Raw genomic sequence first — 17,313 nt, 5'->3', positions numbered from 1 at the left:
TGACCTAGGAAAATAAGATGCATTAAGACATGGTCACACCACATATTTCCAGACAAAGCTTTGTAGTGTCTGTTCACCACATCCTGAAAGACAGATTCCCAACAGAAGGATCTGACCAGTCTAGAAAACCACTTAAGAAGTATTTAATAGTGGTGAATGCTGATGGATAGACACCAGTAAGAAAAAGGGACGGGTTTCCTTTGTTGGGCTTCTACAAAGGCAAATGGGAAGCATAGCTTATTCTTGGGTGTAGTTTCTTCTTGCATCTAAATCACACACTCAGCCACTGTTTGTACCCTCCATTACAATTGTCAGGTATCTAAATGTGATTATAGGATTTCCACATAGATGTTTCCTATCAAAGGATGGCAATGTTAGACATGTGTCTCCTTGAAAGAATCACATTTGAAACTTTTGTCAATATAATTTATCAGTTAAAGTTATGCCAGAGGTTTTGGGTTTTCTTTCTTTTCTTTCTTTTCTTTTTTTTTGTATTCATAATCAGATCCCCACTGATAAATCATTTTCCTAATAAATGGTAAAATAGAAGGTCAAAATAGCCTGGGCATGGTATTGGTTCTAAATCCCAAAATATCCTCTTATTACATCATGTGACAAGTGCATGATACCCACATGACATCACTGATGATGTTAACCTTGATATCTCCATTCATGAGAAGATAGGTCGCTGAATACAGTTTAGGAAGGAAAAACTCAAGCTACTTTTCAAAATTCAACACCATTGGTTCACAAGGCTCCAAGTGTCCCACCTCTTCTCTTCCCAGAGAGGTCCTCTGACAGTGTCTTGATTTAAAACCCTATCTTCCAAACTCCAAAGCATTCCCAAAGTGCAGTAACATGATGTATGTTCACAGAGACACAGGAACCCTTGCTGGTCATTTGACACACTTCCTACCTAACTCGGGAATCATTTTTACACAACTTCCATAAGTGTAAGCAGACCATAAACATGTCCAGGCATGGGAAGCCACCATATCCCAAACAGCTGATTCCACTTTTTTCAAAGCTCCACACGAGAGAAAATTAAGGTGAGAGACGTCTTCCTGGAATTTTAGTTCATTAATCCAAGTTGTGCCCTCTGAACTGCACAGAGGACACCTTTGTTGAGACAACTTTTCAGTGGGGTGAAATCGGCTCTCATAAGCCAAACTTTTCTCTTTTCTACCCACCGTTTCAACTTCTGTCCTCTCAGTCATGTGTGTGTGTGTGTGGGGGGGGGTGTCTTCAGTTACCACCAGTGTCTTGTCTCGGACTTTGTAAGAGCACCAGTGATTTCCTCATAGCTCACCCACCGGTGGCATCTTCTTGATCCTCAGCCTCCTCCACCTCCACAGTATTTGATATGGTTGACCTTCCCAAATCTTCCATCTAAAATCCACCCCCATTCTTGGCTTCCTGACTTGTCCTTCCTTTTTCACTCAACTCTGCCAACCCTTTTCCTGTCTCCCACACCACAAAAATTGGTGCCACCAGCACTCTACTCTCAGTCTTTTTTTTCCCAAATGTTTTTATTGTGGTAAAACACACATAACATAAAATTCTTTATCTTAGCCATCTTTAAGTGTTCAGCCCAGTGCTACTACACATATTCATACCATTGTACAACCATAAGCACCATCCCTCTCTAGAACTTTTTTCATCTTGCAAAACTGAAATGCTTTACCTAGTAAATAATGACTCCCCATTCTCGCCTCTTCCAGCCCCTGGCAACCACCATTATACTTTCTATCACTATGATTTTGCCTTGGTATTCTTTTTCACAATGCCAGACAATATCACAAAATACCCATGGACTCAGTATTTAAATAAATATTGGCTGAGAATTTATCATGTGCTAGGCACTGTGGTAGATCCTGAAATTATAATCAGCTAAATAATTACTTTATGCTTTTAGCCGTATTTTCTGACCAGGTGACTGTCCAAACTAGGTAGCCATTAGAATTTCCTATAAAGCCTCTTTTTTTTTTTTGTACTAAACTTTTTATTTCATAATAATGTTGGGTTTATAGACTAGTTGCAAATACAGAGCATTCCTGTACCCCTGTACTCCCCTCACCTACTTTTCTTTCTTCTAATGTTATCATTCGAGGTAGTATATTTATCAAAATGAAGAACCAACATTGGTATATTACTGTTAACTAAACTGAAGACTTCGTTCTAATGCCACCAATTTTCCATTAATGTGCTTTCTCTCTGTCAAGCTTCCTAGTCTCCTGTGGTCTGTGACCGGTTCTCATTCTTTCTGTGCTTTGTTTTGCTAGTTTTATGATTTCATTGACAAAGTTGATGTGTACTGGTCAGGTATTTTGTAGAATTCCCTTCAATGTTGGGTTTGACTGGTATTTTTGTAATGATTGGACTGGGATTATGGATTTTAGGAACAACACTAAAGAGAAGTGTTCCCTCATCACATTATATGAAAGATACATGATATCTATATGACATCATTAACCCTGTTATGTTAATCCTGGCCACTTAGTTAAAGTAGCATTTGCCAGATTTTTACACTGTAAAGATACCATTTTCTTTCTCCTGTTCATACTCTATTCTTTGGGAACAAGTCACTAAAACTAGCCTACACTCAAACGGAGCAAGGAATTAATCTCTACTCCCTCTTGGGGGAGAATCTACACACATTATTTGCAATTATTCCATAAGAAATACTTGGGTTTTTTTTCTCCTGGAAAGTCTTTAAAAATTTAGTTTCATAGGAACATCTCTACCAGACTTTAGCAGGTCTAGGAAGAGGACTGATAATTTGTACCTTTTACATTTCTTGGGAGAACAATCAGATTTGGGATCCACTGCTCTAACTTGAAGTCAATTTCCAAATTTCCAAATGCTCATAAGTAAGACATTTGAATGTCTCAAAAGCATTTCACATCCCCACCAAAAAAACAAAAAACAAACAAACAAAACCCCCAAAAAACAAAAAGCAGCTTTATTTCACATATGGCATCATAAATTCTTTTTCTCTCTCAGGTTAGCAGTCTTGGAGACAACTTTAATTCATTCCTCTTTCCCCTTTCTTACCTACACATGACTTGTCATTATGTCTCATAAATTCTTACTTAAAAGTATTTATTGAATTTATTCTTTTCTCTCCGATGCCTGGTCCAGACTTTCTAGGCTACTTCCTAGCCTAGAACAGTAGCTTCTGCTTTATTTGCCTCTTATTAACCTCTCCTCATCTGATCCATTCTGCAAATGAAAAGCAATCTTAAAACCACTGCATTCCCTGTATTAATCCCCTATTGAAAATACTACAATAGCTACCCATTATCCATTATTATTACACTCCCAAGAAGGAGGCCTTCTGACATGAGTTAGGCACTAAATGACATCTTTAATGTTAGAGAATGAAGCTGTCATAGAAAAGGGGGGTGGGGGAGCCAGTGAGAAGAATAAATAAACTCAAGACTTCGTTCTAACTCCACCAATTTTCCATTAATGTCCTTTCTCTCTGTCAAGAGTTAGGCACATTAAACTCATTCACTTCTGTTTTTCTCTAAATGTTCTATGGTCAGGAGTTAACGCTCTTGAATCGGTCCTCTTGGATTAGCCTCTTTCACCAAATGCATCTGCTACTCTAAGATAGGCCTGGGGCTACCTCATGATTATAAGCCACCCTCAGCCATGGAAAGCCTAGCAGTACATGGTTAGGAAAGAGAAACAAACCACTCAGGTCAGCCTCTAATCTGGACTTAAACAGGGACGAGGTCAGCTCTTCACCAAGCTACAGGGCATGCAGTAAAATGGAATCTGGATGTTCCCATAGTATTCAAACAAGTTCCCCAGGTAGGAGACCATGTAACATTTTAAAGTTAAAGTCTTAACGTATAACTAAATGCATGTATTTATCTAAATTACAAAATCTTCTGGCTCTAATTCCTAGAAAATCCTGCAAAAATGGCACTGCATCAAGAATTCAGGATCCTAACTAATATTCTCATCCTGGAAACCAGGTCCTTATCCAGTCAACATTTCCCTCAATACCAAACAAAATTACCTCTTTGTTCTAGACATTTGGGTCTGCTCACTCTCTGCTGCACCCACAAAGAAAAGGTAATTATTAATTTGTCCACTTTCTAATTTTTCTCCCATTGTTTCCTCCACCATCATCATGGAAAAACTAACGCAGGTCCCTATTTCCTTCATGATTTTTTTTCCCCAATCCCTCCAGCCCATAACAGATTCTCCTTCTCTGAGGTCATATTTAGGTTTTACTATGTAATTTGAACATTATTAGGTATTCATTTCTGATGAACATTTTTCCCATTATAATGCAAACTCTTTGTGGAAAGACAATGACATACTTAGACCATTCTCCTTAATGCTAAACACAGTATTAGACACATTTTATAATGCTATTAGACACACGTTAACAAAAAAATTTTAGATTATGTCTTCTTTATTATTACATGGTTTAGAAATAAAGAGTACTTTCCAACAGCCCCCCCCCCCCAACACTATGCCATGGGCAAGATACCCTTGCTTTTGGATAAGTTCATGTTTTGCTGGTGGTGACAGTCAATACTAAAACTTCATGAGCAAATCTCATTCTATCAGGTCAGCTTACTCAGTAAAACCAGGCAGAGCTTCCATCCAAGTGAAGAATTACCTAAAATAAGTCATTGTTCTCAAATTCAGAGACAGTGAAGATGAAATATAAAGAGGTATTGGAAGACATAAAGGGTTCTTTGTTTTTGAATATAGAAGCTAGTGTGTGTGTGTGTGTGTGTGTGTGTGTACACAAAGTTTACATCACGATCTTTGTGATTCACTATGAGAAGCTACTGGTCTAGGAGGACTCCTTGATGGGCACTCAGATTCATTTACTGAACAAATGTTTATTGAGCACTTACTATGTACAGGCACTGTTCTAGGCTCTGGGAATACAGATGTGAACAAATCACACAAAAATCTCTGCCATGATGGAACTTACATTCCAATGGAACTGTTTAAAGCACTATTGAAAGCATGGTTATGATGGAGCAGATTCCTGTTTTTTTTCCCCTTTGCTTCCAGTGGTGAATATTACAGCAATTTCCTCTGATCAAAGCACAAACACTAATACTTCAATTGGCTTAAAAAACACAATGATTCCATTTCTCCTCTTCAGTCAATACGTATGAAATAACTTATCTACATTTTCACAAAGTTGGGAGAATATTAGTAACATACTGAACATTTAGTAGCCAATTATTCTGCTAAAATCTTTTCTTGAATTATCTCATTTTATCCTCAAAACAATCCTGTATCCCTAGATGACAGACATCATTATCACTATCATTCTATAGATGAGATGATGCAGCACAAAGAGATTAAATAACTTCCTCAATGTTACAAGACAATATTGTAGAACAACAATATTTATGCATAGCTGTTTACACTTTATAATCTGAAAAAAATTATTTTGTCACGAGAGCACTCCCTAAAATAATTTCTAGTTATTTTTCCATTTTTATGATTTTTTAGAAACAAATTTTGACACTGTGCTATCATCCATTTTGCCAAGATGAGTTTTATTTCTTTTTAATTAAGGCAATTAGTTGTATAATTCAAATAAGTGGCTTAACCCCATTTTGATGAGAGTACCTAAAATATTAAAAAGATCTCCTAAATATTTCATGTTTCTTTGCTGGTGCAGGATGCCTTTTGGGTCTCGTTCAACCTTAAGATGTTGGGATTCAGTGTCAATGCCAGGCGAGCGCTGTAAAGCTTTTCATGGCATAAAACTAGGATCAAATTTGGCAGATGAAGAAGAATCTATAGAGACATTTTTAGAAAGAAGACATGCATTTTGCTTTTGCAGGATTATTTTTTTACATTTGTTCCTTTCTAACAAAGCAGTCAAATAGAACTCTTGAGAATTTTTGTCTAGTTCCTATTTCATAACTAGTGGGAGAAGGAATTTTCTCAGTAAAGATAAGAGACAGTTACCCTATCAACTGGTAGGCCTGGATTACATGAAAGAAGTACCCCAAATCAAAATACCCACAATTTTAAAAATACACAGATTATAATTAATCATTTCTTCTGTAATCTCCTATTATCTATTATAGTAGCCCATGTTCATCCAGAATTTACTATGTTCTGGGCACATTTTAAGTGCTTTATGCTCTAGCTAATTGAACCATACAATAGCCTTGGTTCTGTCACTATTGGCCTTTATTGATGAAGAAACTGAGGCCCGGGGGGTTAAAAGGTTTTCCCAAGGTTAAGGAGTTGGTAAGTCACCGCACCAGGGGGTCATGTCCAGACATCGCCCGTCCCAGAGTCTACACTCTTGACCACAACACCATACTGCCTCAGGATATGTTCTTTTTAGCCATTCTTAGCTATAGGCCTGCGATTCAATTAGGAACATTTTTCCCACCAACTCTTCACCATCAGCTAGGATGGTCTGGGCCTAAAATATAAGCAGGCAGGTTTCCTGGCTGGGATAAAGAGCCAGGAATCCACGAAGCTGAGGTGTATCCAGAGCTGGGGATGCCACAAATACATGGGCAGACGGCAAGGGAAAGCAAAGATGGTAGAAAACTGCTAGGATGAAGTTCAATGCTTCCTCTGCAATGCAATGACATATCATTGTCCCATCTCCCCTCTGTTTACCTCCTTCAGCAACAAGTATTTACCGACTACGATCCAGGCACTGTTACTTGATCTTCCACAGGTCACGCTCATAGAGCCAGAATCTTAGACCAGTTACTTAATGCCTTTGTGCTTCATATCCTCCTGTATAAATGGGAACGGGAACGATGTGTAGCTTGTGTGTTAGACGGATAGCGTCATACGGATACAACGGGTCATTAGGTTCTAGACTAGTGCCTGGCGTGCATACCACATAACTGCCCTCTGGTTGTTTTTGGTGTAAAGATCAAATGAGATGAGGACATGAAAATGTTTCTTCAACTGTAAACGTCCCCAAAATGTAAAGGGTTACGTGGAGATTCCATCGCCAAAGGTCAAGCAGGTATCTGCTCGTGTCATCAGAAACATCTTGGGTCGGGCACCCTAGGAGACGGGACCAGTCAAGTGTCAGAAACACAGAATGGCATTTCAGTGGGAAGGTGGTCCTGAAAAAGTCAAAGGTGAATCCTCCTAAAGGGGCCTCATTCAGCTCTGATGACAGTTCTTGGCCTTCCCACTAGGCTTCCAGGAGTAGGAGGCAGAGGCAGGCTGTCCTCTCCTGCTCTGGAAAGGCCTGGACTATGTGACTCACCTCAAGACAGGGGAACGTGGGCCTGTCATTCCCGACAAATGATGGCTGTGAGATATTTACAGACAATGTTAGATCACGTAAGGATTTCTCCACACTAACAACTCAGACTGCAGTCGGCCTACACAGCAAATCTATGTCAACTTCCATAGGCTCCACCAAACGTTTTTATTCCATTTAATACCAAGCAGAAGCCATGAATATAGCAACTCGGTTACGCCCAGTCGATGCAACGTATGTGTGTTAGGAAAAGTCATCATCAGACGAGAGCGCAAATTACCTCACACCTCACAGAATTCAAAGGGCATTTTTAGGTGACCCATTGGACAACACCCTAAATCCAATGCCCTTCCTGCTTCCCCCTTTAAATGCTTTATCTATTTATCTATCTATCTATTTGAGAGCAAGAGAGAGAAGGGGATAGCAACAAAGGCAGAAAGAGGGAGAGAATCTTAAGCAACCTCCATGCTCAGCACGGAGCCGGACACAGAGCTCAGTCTCACAACCCTAGGATCATGACTCAAGCAGAAATAGTCTGATGCTTAACCAACTGAGCCCCCGAGGCACCCTAAACATTATTTTAATGTTTTTTTTTTAATTTTTTTAACATTTATTTATTTTTGAGAGACACAGAGAGACAGAGCAGGAGCAGGAGAGGGACAGAGAAAGAGAGAGAGGGAGACACAGAATCTGAAGCAGGCTCCAGGCTCTGAGCCATCAGCACAGAGCCCAATGTGGGGCTTGAACTCACAAACCATGAGATCATGACCTGAGCCGAAGTCGGACGCTTAACCAACTGAGTCACCCAGACTCCCCTAATGTTCATTTATTTTTGAGACAGAGAGAGAGGCAGACAGAGGAGCCGAAGCAGGCTCCGTGCAGGCTCCATACTGTCAGCACAGAGCCTGACGTGGGGCTCGAACTCACAAACCATGAGATCATGACCTGAGCCAAAGTCAGACTATCGAGCTACTGAGCCCCCCCAGGTGCCCCTAAACACTTGTTTTAAAAACTCCTATTTTGACTGATGAGATCTGCCCTCGAAGCAAACATGTGAGAGACCTATAGCATTTCTGAGCCGCCCGTACAGCACATAAGAAACAGAAGTAAACTTCCTACTGGCAGAACACAAGTCCTTTTGTGAAAGCATCTCTAGCGCTGCTGGAAGCAAGTCCCAAGTAAAAAAAGACGAAGAGACAAGTCTTTCTGCATCTCTGGATTGTGCACGTGTTTTGCCAACAAGAAATGGAACAGCTTTCTTTACCAAATCTGCCGTTTTTTCAGTGACTGGGCATTGTCACCAACAGACACTTGCACTCACCCACTCAAGTAACTAATATGTTTTGAGCTCCTACTATGTGCCGGGCGCTCTTTATGCACCCTCCCCCCCAAAGTAAATAAGGCTACATGAATGAATAAATCCATGACTTTGGAAAGGGGGAAATGTTGTATTAATAACTCATCCTGTTATACTACCAACTCAGGCACATTTCAATAAAAAGCCTGAACACAAACATTTGTTATACTTTTCATCACCATTTTGGACTCAGTGCCTCTACTCTACAGGTCAGCCAAATAACATGCTACATATTCTCAAAAAATGTAAAGAATGAGCAAAAGTACTTCGTGGCTATTTGAGTGGACTTTGCTGACGATCAAAGTAGGTTATTGCCTAACTGATCTGAATTAAGAGGAAATCCCCCCTCTCTCTCCAACCATCTAAAAAACCCTCTGACTGCTTCAAATTTTAGCAATTAGAGAGTCATTTGAGCTACCGAGATTCCTTCTTCAAGATACTAATATGCCTGGGACACTAAAGATACTAAATAGCCTGTAATGCTAGCTGTTAGTAGCATTACAAACCATACCCATTTTAATAAGATTGCTTTCCTCTTACATATTACTTCGGAGCCCTCCTGACCCTGATACACTGGTTTATGGATACTTTGTAGATCCAGGAGTCTGTCATAACAATTTTGGAAGCGTATCAGGACCATGGCTTAGACCCAACTGCATGCAGCCTGGATTCTGGCTTGTCTGGACCCTCCTGGGAAGACGCTAAGTCCTAATGGAGACGTTTACAAGCCAAGCTGGTGGTGCCGAGAGCTGATTCAAGGTACAAGCTTGGTGCCCGTGCCTCTGACTATCCGCCTGACTGTCCTCTTCGTGACACTCATGCCTATGTCTTGGCATGAGCAGACTACAGTAAAAGAGCGAGAAAAAACAAGATGAGGTTCTCATGCTGCGTTCTCTGAGGACTTGAGGAACACGGGGGTGCTGGGACGAGTGGTGTCAGCAGAGACTCTGGGACAGACGTAGGTACTCTCTGTCCTCAGGGCCTTTGACTTAAGCACAGACACTGGCAGGCCAAAGCAGCAGCAGGCGCACCTCCTGTGGGCATGACAAAGCAGGCCTGCCGTGGTGGGATCTTCCAGAATTATTTGGGAATTTCCACACAACAACTGAGAATGGGGCAATAGCAAAAATCAATTAGCAACAGCTGCTTATGTGCAAAACCTGGGGTTCTGAAGAGGAAAACAAAAAACACTCCTCCCGTTCTTCTAAACCGGAAGTACGACTTAAGAGGAAAAGCCCAAAATCTTACAGCACTCGGGGCTTCAGTTACTGCATCTGTTTAATGGGAATTTTGCTTCCTGTCACCTACCTGCTCTATAACTTGGAAGGTAGGTAAATGGCATGAATGCCCGTATTCTCAAGCAGAACTGAAACCAACTTACAAACACTAATGTGTTTGATTCTAATGAGGAGGGGAACGTATTTTTAATTTTAAAACTCAATTTTTAAAAGGTAACATTTTTTTTTTACCTTTTTCACTGGTTATGATTTCAGTTTTTTGTTATTTTTTTAAGTTTATTTATTTATTTATTTACTTATTTATTTAGAGGGGAGGGGATGAGAGAGAGAGGGGTAGGGAGAGTCCCAAGCAGGCTCCATGCTGAGAGTGAGGAGCCAGAGCCACACTCGGGGCTCGATCCCACAGAACCAGGAGATCACGACCTGAGCCGAAATCAAGAGCGGGACTGATTAACCAACTGAGTCACCCAGGTGCCCCTCAGTTTTAGTTTTACACGGAAATTGGATGAGAGGAAGGAATTCAAAAACAGAATTTAAAAAGGAATAGTTTGATTGCTTTGAGATTAAAAAAAAAAGAATACTTTAAGCACAGTTTTTGCCTCTTTCCCAAAGAAATTTCTTTCTCAAAGAAATATGCATCCATGATTCTCTCTGTTATTACAAAGTTTGCATGAAACAAAGATCCCTTTACAAAGTGACTGGAAGTTAAATAGTGTTGTACAAAGAATTCTCTTAAACTTCCCAGTGGAAATGTTAGTTAAAGATGAGTACAATGTCATGTTGCTAAGGACCGTAGGCTCATCTAAAGCAACCCCTTCATTTTACAAATGAAAAAAACAATGTCCAGAAAGCTGTCATTTATAGACATCTCAGAGTCACAGGATGGCCCAGCTGGAACCAGATCTCATGTCTACTCCAGGCCAGTTCTCAAGGCACTTTCCGCGGTCACACACACACACACACACACAGTTCTCAAGGCACTTTCCACAGTCACACACACACACATACACACACACACACACGTTAGTGCATCACACAGTGCATTGCTCACATTTTGTTCAAAAAGTAAATAACATGAACATGTGATTTAAATTAGGGACGAGACTGAAAAGTTAAGCTAAGCGTGTGCGAGAGAACTAGAATCACTTTACGGGAACGCTGACGCCAACCACTTATATCCTTCGGAATTTTGCAAGCAGTGGAGCTTAGGGGATCTGGAGCCTAGATTCAGTTCCCTAAGCCGAACATTCAACAGGGCAGATGTACAACCAGGTTATCCTGAGACACAACAGCACCGGAGTAGAGTTTTGTTGTTGTTGTTGTTTCCATTTCTGCCTTGCGACACGTTTTGAGGAAAAAATAAAGCACGATGTGATAGTACAGGGGGAAGAATGTCTATCAACCCCTCCTACCATAACCTTTCTGCTGGCACAGTGCGCTCACCCAGGCCTTACTTCGCTCACCCCTGGATTTTACCTGTCAGACAATCAGGTCCTCCGGCCCATAGCTCCCCCATCTCGACCCACACCGCACCTTCTATCATTGGCCTCTCTTCCCTATTTTCAAATGTTACCCAAGCATCGAAGCACCCACTCATGTCCTTTACCACAGCTTTTTCCCCTACTCCGTCCGTCACTGGTGAGCCAGCCCTTCCTTGGTTTTATGAATTTTTCTCTTACTGTTTCCTACCGGTGGGTCTGGCATTCCCAAATTCAGCATAACATCTTGAAGGCAAGACTCATGTCTTAGGAATCTCTTGAGCCCTCTTCCCACCCCTATCTCCATATACTCTAACATCTGGCTGATGGTAACAGATTCTCAGTCAATACTCTGTTGGACAGTCCAGACAAGGTGGAGGAAGAAAACACCTGCTTCATCTGAGTGATGCCGTCCAAAGCATCAGCACCATTTTCTGAGCCTAACTCTCTACCCCCATTGCTCTTCTTCAGACTCCACATGATGCCCCGATCACATGGTTACCGACTTCTTCCTCTGCTGGGTTTCTTAAATCAGTCAGTCCCTTCTCTCTAATCACAGCCCTAAGTCAGATGCACTTCCAACCAAGGTCGTGACACCTAGCCACCTCTCTTACTCCAAGGACTACAGCCAAATCAAAGTGTCCGTATAGATTCCACCTCTTTCCCCTCCATGTGAGAAATGGACCCCTCCAGTACTTCCCAGGCTTGAAGGCAGGAGTGATAATCATGTAGACACTTCAGTTATAGAGACGTCCCCCATCCCCACCACCCTTCCTCACCAGCAAAGCAGCCAGTGCTCCTGAACCTAACAGCCCAAGTGTAATTTTTCTCAACGAAGAAAAGTTTTCCCTCCCCACTTTCTTCTGAAAATAGGAAATAATATATTCCAAGCAAAACACCTCTGCCTTTCTTAGATAGTGTCCTGGGCAGAATATGCCATTTCCCTATCAGCAGCAGGAGACTGAGGTCTCAGAAGTTGTCTCCTTTTCTCCTCCAGCCCCTCCCAACTGCCCTGACAAGATCTGGGTGTCAGAATCTATGCCCGGCTCTCCAGGAGCCATCCCCTTAAGTCTCTAACTCTCGCACACGCCCAGGGCGCGCACACACCTGCCAAACTGCTCACCATCTTGCTCGGTCCTCTGCTTCCCTCCAAAGGTCCTTCTCCGGCCGGTCTTTCCTGCTCCTTCTTTGCTGGACTGGCCTCCCACGCGCCTCACTCGAGGGAGGTCAAGGCGCCCCCACTGCCCCGACGGCACTTGAGCTCACGTCTGCAGCCCCAGCAGCCGGGCCCACAGGATCCTTCCACCCTCCGGAAACCCCGACAGGTGCAGCCTTAGGTGTCAAGTGCCCAAGCCTTAACCCAGTGCTAGCCGGATGGTCACGGTGCTCCGACAGGCCCCTGAGCTGCAGCCCCCAGTGCGCCCTGGGGTCCAGATGCCCGCGCGGATCAGGGTTCGCCCTCCCGGCCACTCCACCCCAGACTTTCCTCCTGGGGCTCCAGTGCCCGGCGCTCCACTTACCCAGGGCGAGGGCCAGGAGCAGTGGCAGGGAGCTGGCGCCGCCGGCCGGGGCGGCCCGGTCCATCAACCCCACGCTACGGGGCCGGGCAGCCCCTGGCCGAGTCCCCCGCCTCCTCCTGCGCCCCTTCCCGGGCCGCGGGCGCCCGAGGGCGGGCCTGCAAACTACTCTCGGGCCAGCAGGAAACGAAACTACTCCCCAGGCTGGCACCCCGGCCACAGGGCGGGCAAACACCCGGGGCGGGCGGCCGGCCGGCTCCGGGAGTGGGGCTGGGAGGAGGGAGCCTCCTATTTATCCTCGCTCTTTCTGCACACACCCCGCCAGCGAGGCGCGGGACTCGGTCGCGGTAGCCTCCACTTTGTTCCCACCCAAATTACCCCACACCCACGCTCGAGGACACATGCGGGCTGCCCTGGGGCCAGCTCACCCACTCCCCCTGCTGGGTCGCACCTGGCTCTCGGTTTCCCTCCCCCCTGGGGCGTAAGCCAGGTAGGTGGGGAGCAGAGAAGAATGCTCCCGGAGGGGTGGCCCACTTGCTGGGCCGGCAGGCAGCACTGAGGGACGCGGGCTCTAGACTTCTGGAACGCCCTGGAGCCCCACGCGCGCCCTGAATGCTAGCCTCCCTTATTTCAACCAATTGCTGGGGTCTCCGGAGGGACCAGAGCCAACATTCGCTGTGGTTAACCGCAGGCCTTTGACAATCTACAAGCCTTTCTCTCCCATGGGTCGTGTGTTGCGTGTCTGGAAGTTTGGCTCACCGAGAGCTACTCTGGAAATTTCGTTCTGTTTTCTTCTGTGCCCACTGACTCCTTTATTCATTGTGTTTTCATTCACTGTATTGGATCTATTTAAAAAACGCTTTTTGCCTGGGCTCCTCCCGCACTCGCTCCCTCATCACACCCTCTCTTTATGGAGACGTGGAATCCGATGGTTCCGCACCAATCATTTTCTGGAACAGAAAAGCATCCTTACCGCCATATCCAGTGTTACCTTATGTGATTAAGTATATTTGCCTGCAAAATAACTAAAGGGCACAGCTGTTTTCATGCTGATCTGTATTCGTCTTGCAAGATCGCTATGTAATCACGCCCCCTCAGTACAGAAGTCCTAGTTCTATAGTATCCAAAGTCCAATAAACATTCATTAGCCTATGAAATGCAGTTCCGATGGCCGTCCCCCCGCATTGTTTAAATTAAACAAATTATAATGCACGTGTCTTCCACAAGTGACATTTCATTTCAAAACCAATTCCCATGATTTCAGTGCTCCAGGCAACTGATATATCCAGAGGAATAAAAATCAGCTGTTCATTTTCAGAATCCCATTCTAGCCCCCACATGACAGCTCATAAAGCATTGATAGGACAGGCATGGGGGTTAAAGAAATCCAAGGTTGTGAGAAAGAAAGTTACCCCATCTCGAATAAAAAGGGTAGGTGCACAGGAGGCTAGGGATTTGGCCTCATCTCCCTCCCTCTCTTTTCTTTTCTGATAGTCTCTCCTTCCTCCAGGGCCCTATGTTGAAGCATCTTTCACTATTGAGGAGCTGTCCTGCTATCTCCAACAGAACATAACTATTTTATTTTCCTTTTCCATAGATACTAATAAAAAATAAAGCACACCAAAACAATAAAAAAGGCTAAATGTCTGTCGAGTATTGTAAAGTGCCTGGCCTTGGTGTATTCATCATGCGTACCATTCAAATGGTAAATTAACTTTTTCAGGCCTCTAGAGTATGAAATAGTGTAATTTAATACACAGATCAATTAATAGCCTTCCCTAAGGGTTTTATGTAATGCTGGAAATAAAATAAGTACTCTGGAGAATATGCCTTCCAAATTTCCTGGCACTGGAGGTCCAATCTCTTCAAGGTCAAGCCACTTTCCTTTTCCTTCCTTCCTTCCTTCCTTCCTTCCTTCCTTCCTTCCTTCCTACCTTTCTTCACCTCCTTCTTACCTCTCTTCCTCCTCCTTCCCTTCCTTCCCCCCCACTCTCTCTCAATTCATTCACTCGGTGGAGGAAGGTCAATCTATGATCCAGCCATAAACTTTTTTTTTTATTTTTATTTTTTACAATATATGAAATTTATTGTCATATTGGTTTCCATACAACACCCAGTGTTCATCCCAACAGGTGCCCTCCTCAATACCCATCACCTACCCTCCCCTCCCTCCCACCCCCCATCAACCCTCAGTTTGTTCTCAGTTTTTAAGAGTCTCTTATGCTTTCAGCCATAAACTTTGGAAGAGTAGAAGGTAAGAACTGACCTTTCTGTGGCCTCACTCGGGTAGCTGAGGTGTGTCTGAATGTTTCAGATTGTAAACTGAGCTTAAGATTGTAGACTAAGGATGGAAGGAGAGTCCACCAGAGTCACAAGGTAGGATTTGTATCCCCACTGTCCCCGGCCACATGACTGCTTAGTGGTGTCTTTCCTGTGCCAGCTTTAGGCTGGTAAAACCAGCCCTCCCAAATCTGGTATGAGGCTTGAGTGGATTCCTTTGGAGGGCCTTTATGCTAGAATCTTCTCCTACACAGATCAGCCTCCAGCTGGGACACTCCTCCCACCTCTGGATAGGACAATGTAAGCTTGTGATTATTTGTGGGCACAACATATAAGCCACAGGTGGTGGTAGAAAAGAAAATGTGGGAATGTATTCTTTCTAGGTCAGCCTGTATTCTCCCAATTATCGCTTTAAGGCATTCAGTAGTATAGGATGACTTCCTAATGGCTACTAACCTTATTTAATCCAGTAAGAGTGGGTGACTGAAAAGAAATATGAATGGTGAAAAAGTTTTAAAAAATAATATTCTGTTGTAATGATAAACATTTTGCATTGCAGTTCATTGAAAATTAGTGGTATGATCTATGTAGAGAGCTTTTAAATATTCCATTTGAAGTCACTGAACTAGTCTCTAAGGAAAACCAGTGAAAAATCACTGCCCAAAAGTTGCATTCAAGTGATTTTGTTTTACAATCTAGTTTTTCTGGAAGGAGAGGATTATTACTTTTATTTTTTTCTTATCTATTTTATTGTACCTTCCTGTTCAGTCTTTCAAGGATCTTTTTTTTAAGCTTTTTTTTAATTTTAGTACCAGTTAGGTATTAATTAATACCTAATACCAGTTAGGAGGTATTAATTAATACCTAATACCAGTTAGGTCACTAATACCAGTATAGGTATTAATATACGGTGTCATATCAGTTGCAGGTGCACAATACAGTGATTCAACACTTCTACTCATTACTCAGTGCTCATTATGACAAGGGTACGCTCTAACCCCTATTGCCTATTTCATCCATCCCCCCCCCCTTTCCTAGGGATGCTGTTTTTTTAAATGTATGTGCCTCAATCTGTTTGACTTGCCATATTTTCAAAATGGCAGCTTAATACAAACTTAATAAAATCTAAGATATAATCTTCTCTGTGATATTATATCTATGAGTTTCATCCCATCATTATGATCTTTGTCTTTACCCGTTCGTACATACACCAAAAAGATAAATGCTGATGTTTTTTTTTTTAACCTGGGCTTTTGTGCTGGCCCTAGTGTAGACAAAGTAAGCTAGTGCCTAAATGGTATGATTTTAAAGCTATAATATGGCAAAGGCCCTAGACATCCCAACCTAGTAAAACCTTCCATGGTGGCTTCATCCACTCCTACGCTGTCCCAGACACTCTGGCTAGGACAACAGAGGTGGGCTATTATGTACAATTGGTTTTTGAGTATGTTAGGTCTGTGCAAATTGGAGCTGGAGGCCTGGGTCACAAATTACTCACCTTTCTGAGACCAGTGTCCTCATCTATAAAATGTGATGGTAACGATTTGCAATCCTTATGATTCACAATGATGTATATCTCTAAGGCAAGAATCTTGCGTACTAGAAGTTATTCAGGGCATTAGGGGTGTCATATTATTATCAAAATCTGTTTGTAGGTCCGTAGAAAGTAGGAACTGGCTTCTTTCACTAGCCCTCTCTTGCTAACAGTTGTGCTGGAGGGAAGGAAACAGTACCCAGCAAAACCCTGATGGGAAAGTAATGCTGAGCCCAAAATTCCAGGGATTTGGGCACTAATTCTCCCTTTTCATCCTCCCTCAGACCTTTCTGACCTTCTTCTCCCTTCTTTTCATTCCTCCTCTTTAGAGATCAAGATGACATAGAACCCAAGGTATAATAATTTATTAAACAGTAAATTGAAAGTACTATGTTTTGAAGGTCCAAATAAATGAGCTATCTAGTTTTCCAACCAAAGAAATAAATTTTTAATCTTTTAAGTCAAAGAAATTAATGTTCAATTAGTTTTTCACAAGTAAGTAGAAGATAAATCCCCCCAGGCTTTAGAAGCTCATTCCCTCTCCTTCCTCCAACTTTTTGGGAAAGAAAAAAAGAGAGAGTAAGAAGTAGGAAGCAGCAAAACAGGAAAGGAGGGGACACTTAAGCTTGAAATAATTCTTTAAAATGATCAATATAGTTTAGTGGC

At 42.7% G+C, this 17,313-nt stretch overlaps 1 protein-coding gene across 4 annotated transcripts in view; it reads right to left on the bottom strand.

Moving 5' to 3' along the window:
* The window catches only part of BTC (betacellulin), a 45,325-nt gene extending 32,010 nt beyond the window's left edge, over nt 1–13,315 (bottom strand). The window contains exon 1 of one of the 4 annotated variants that reach the window (XM_019467491.2): nt 12,837–13,315. In XM_019467491.2, coding sequence (XP_019323036.1) covers nt 12,837–12,900 — 64 coding nt within the window. In that variant the 5' untranslated portion in view covers nt 12,901–13,315. Of the gene's footprint in view, nt 1–12,423; nt 12,664–12,836 lie in introns of those variants that run through there. The other 3 variants (XM_019467461.2, XM_019467473.2, XM_019467481.2) reach the window with 3 other exon arrangements.
* Between the last annotated feature and the right edge of the window lie 3,998 nt (nt 13,316–17,313).

The sequence above is a fragment of the Panthera pardus genome, unplaced genomic scaffold (genome assembly GCF_024362965.1).
Source record: "Panthera pardus isolate Hobbes unplaced genomic scaffold, ASM2436296v1 HiC_scaffold_13, whole genome shotgun sequence".
Lineage (NCBI taxonomy): Eukaryota > Metazoa > Chordata > Mammalia > Carnivora > Felidae > Panthera > Panthera pardus.
Note: the sequence above shows the minus strand (reverse complement) of the source record. Positions and strands in the feature narration are given on the sequence as shown.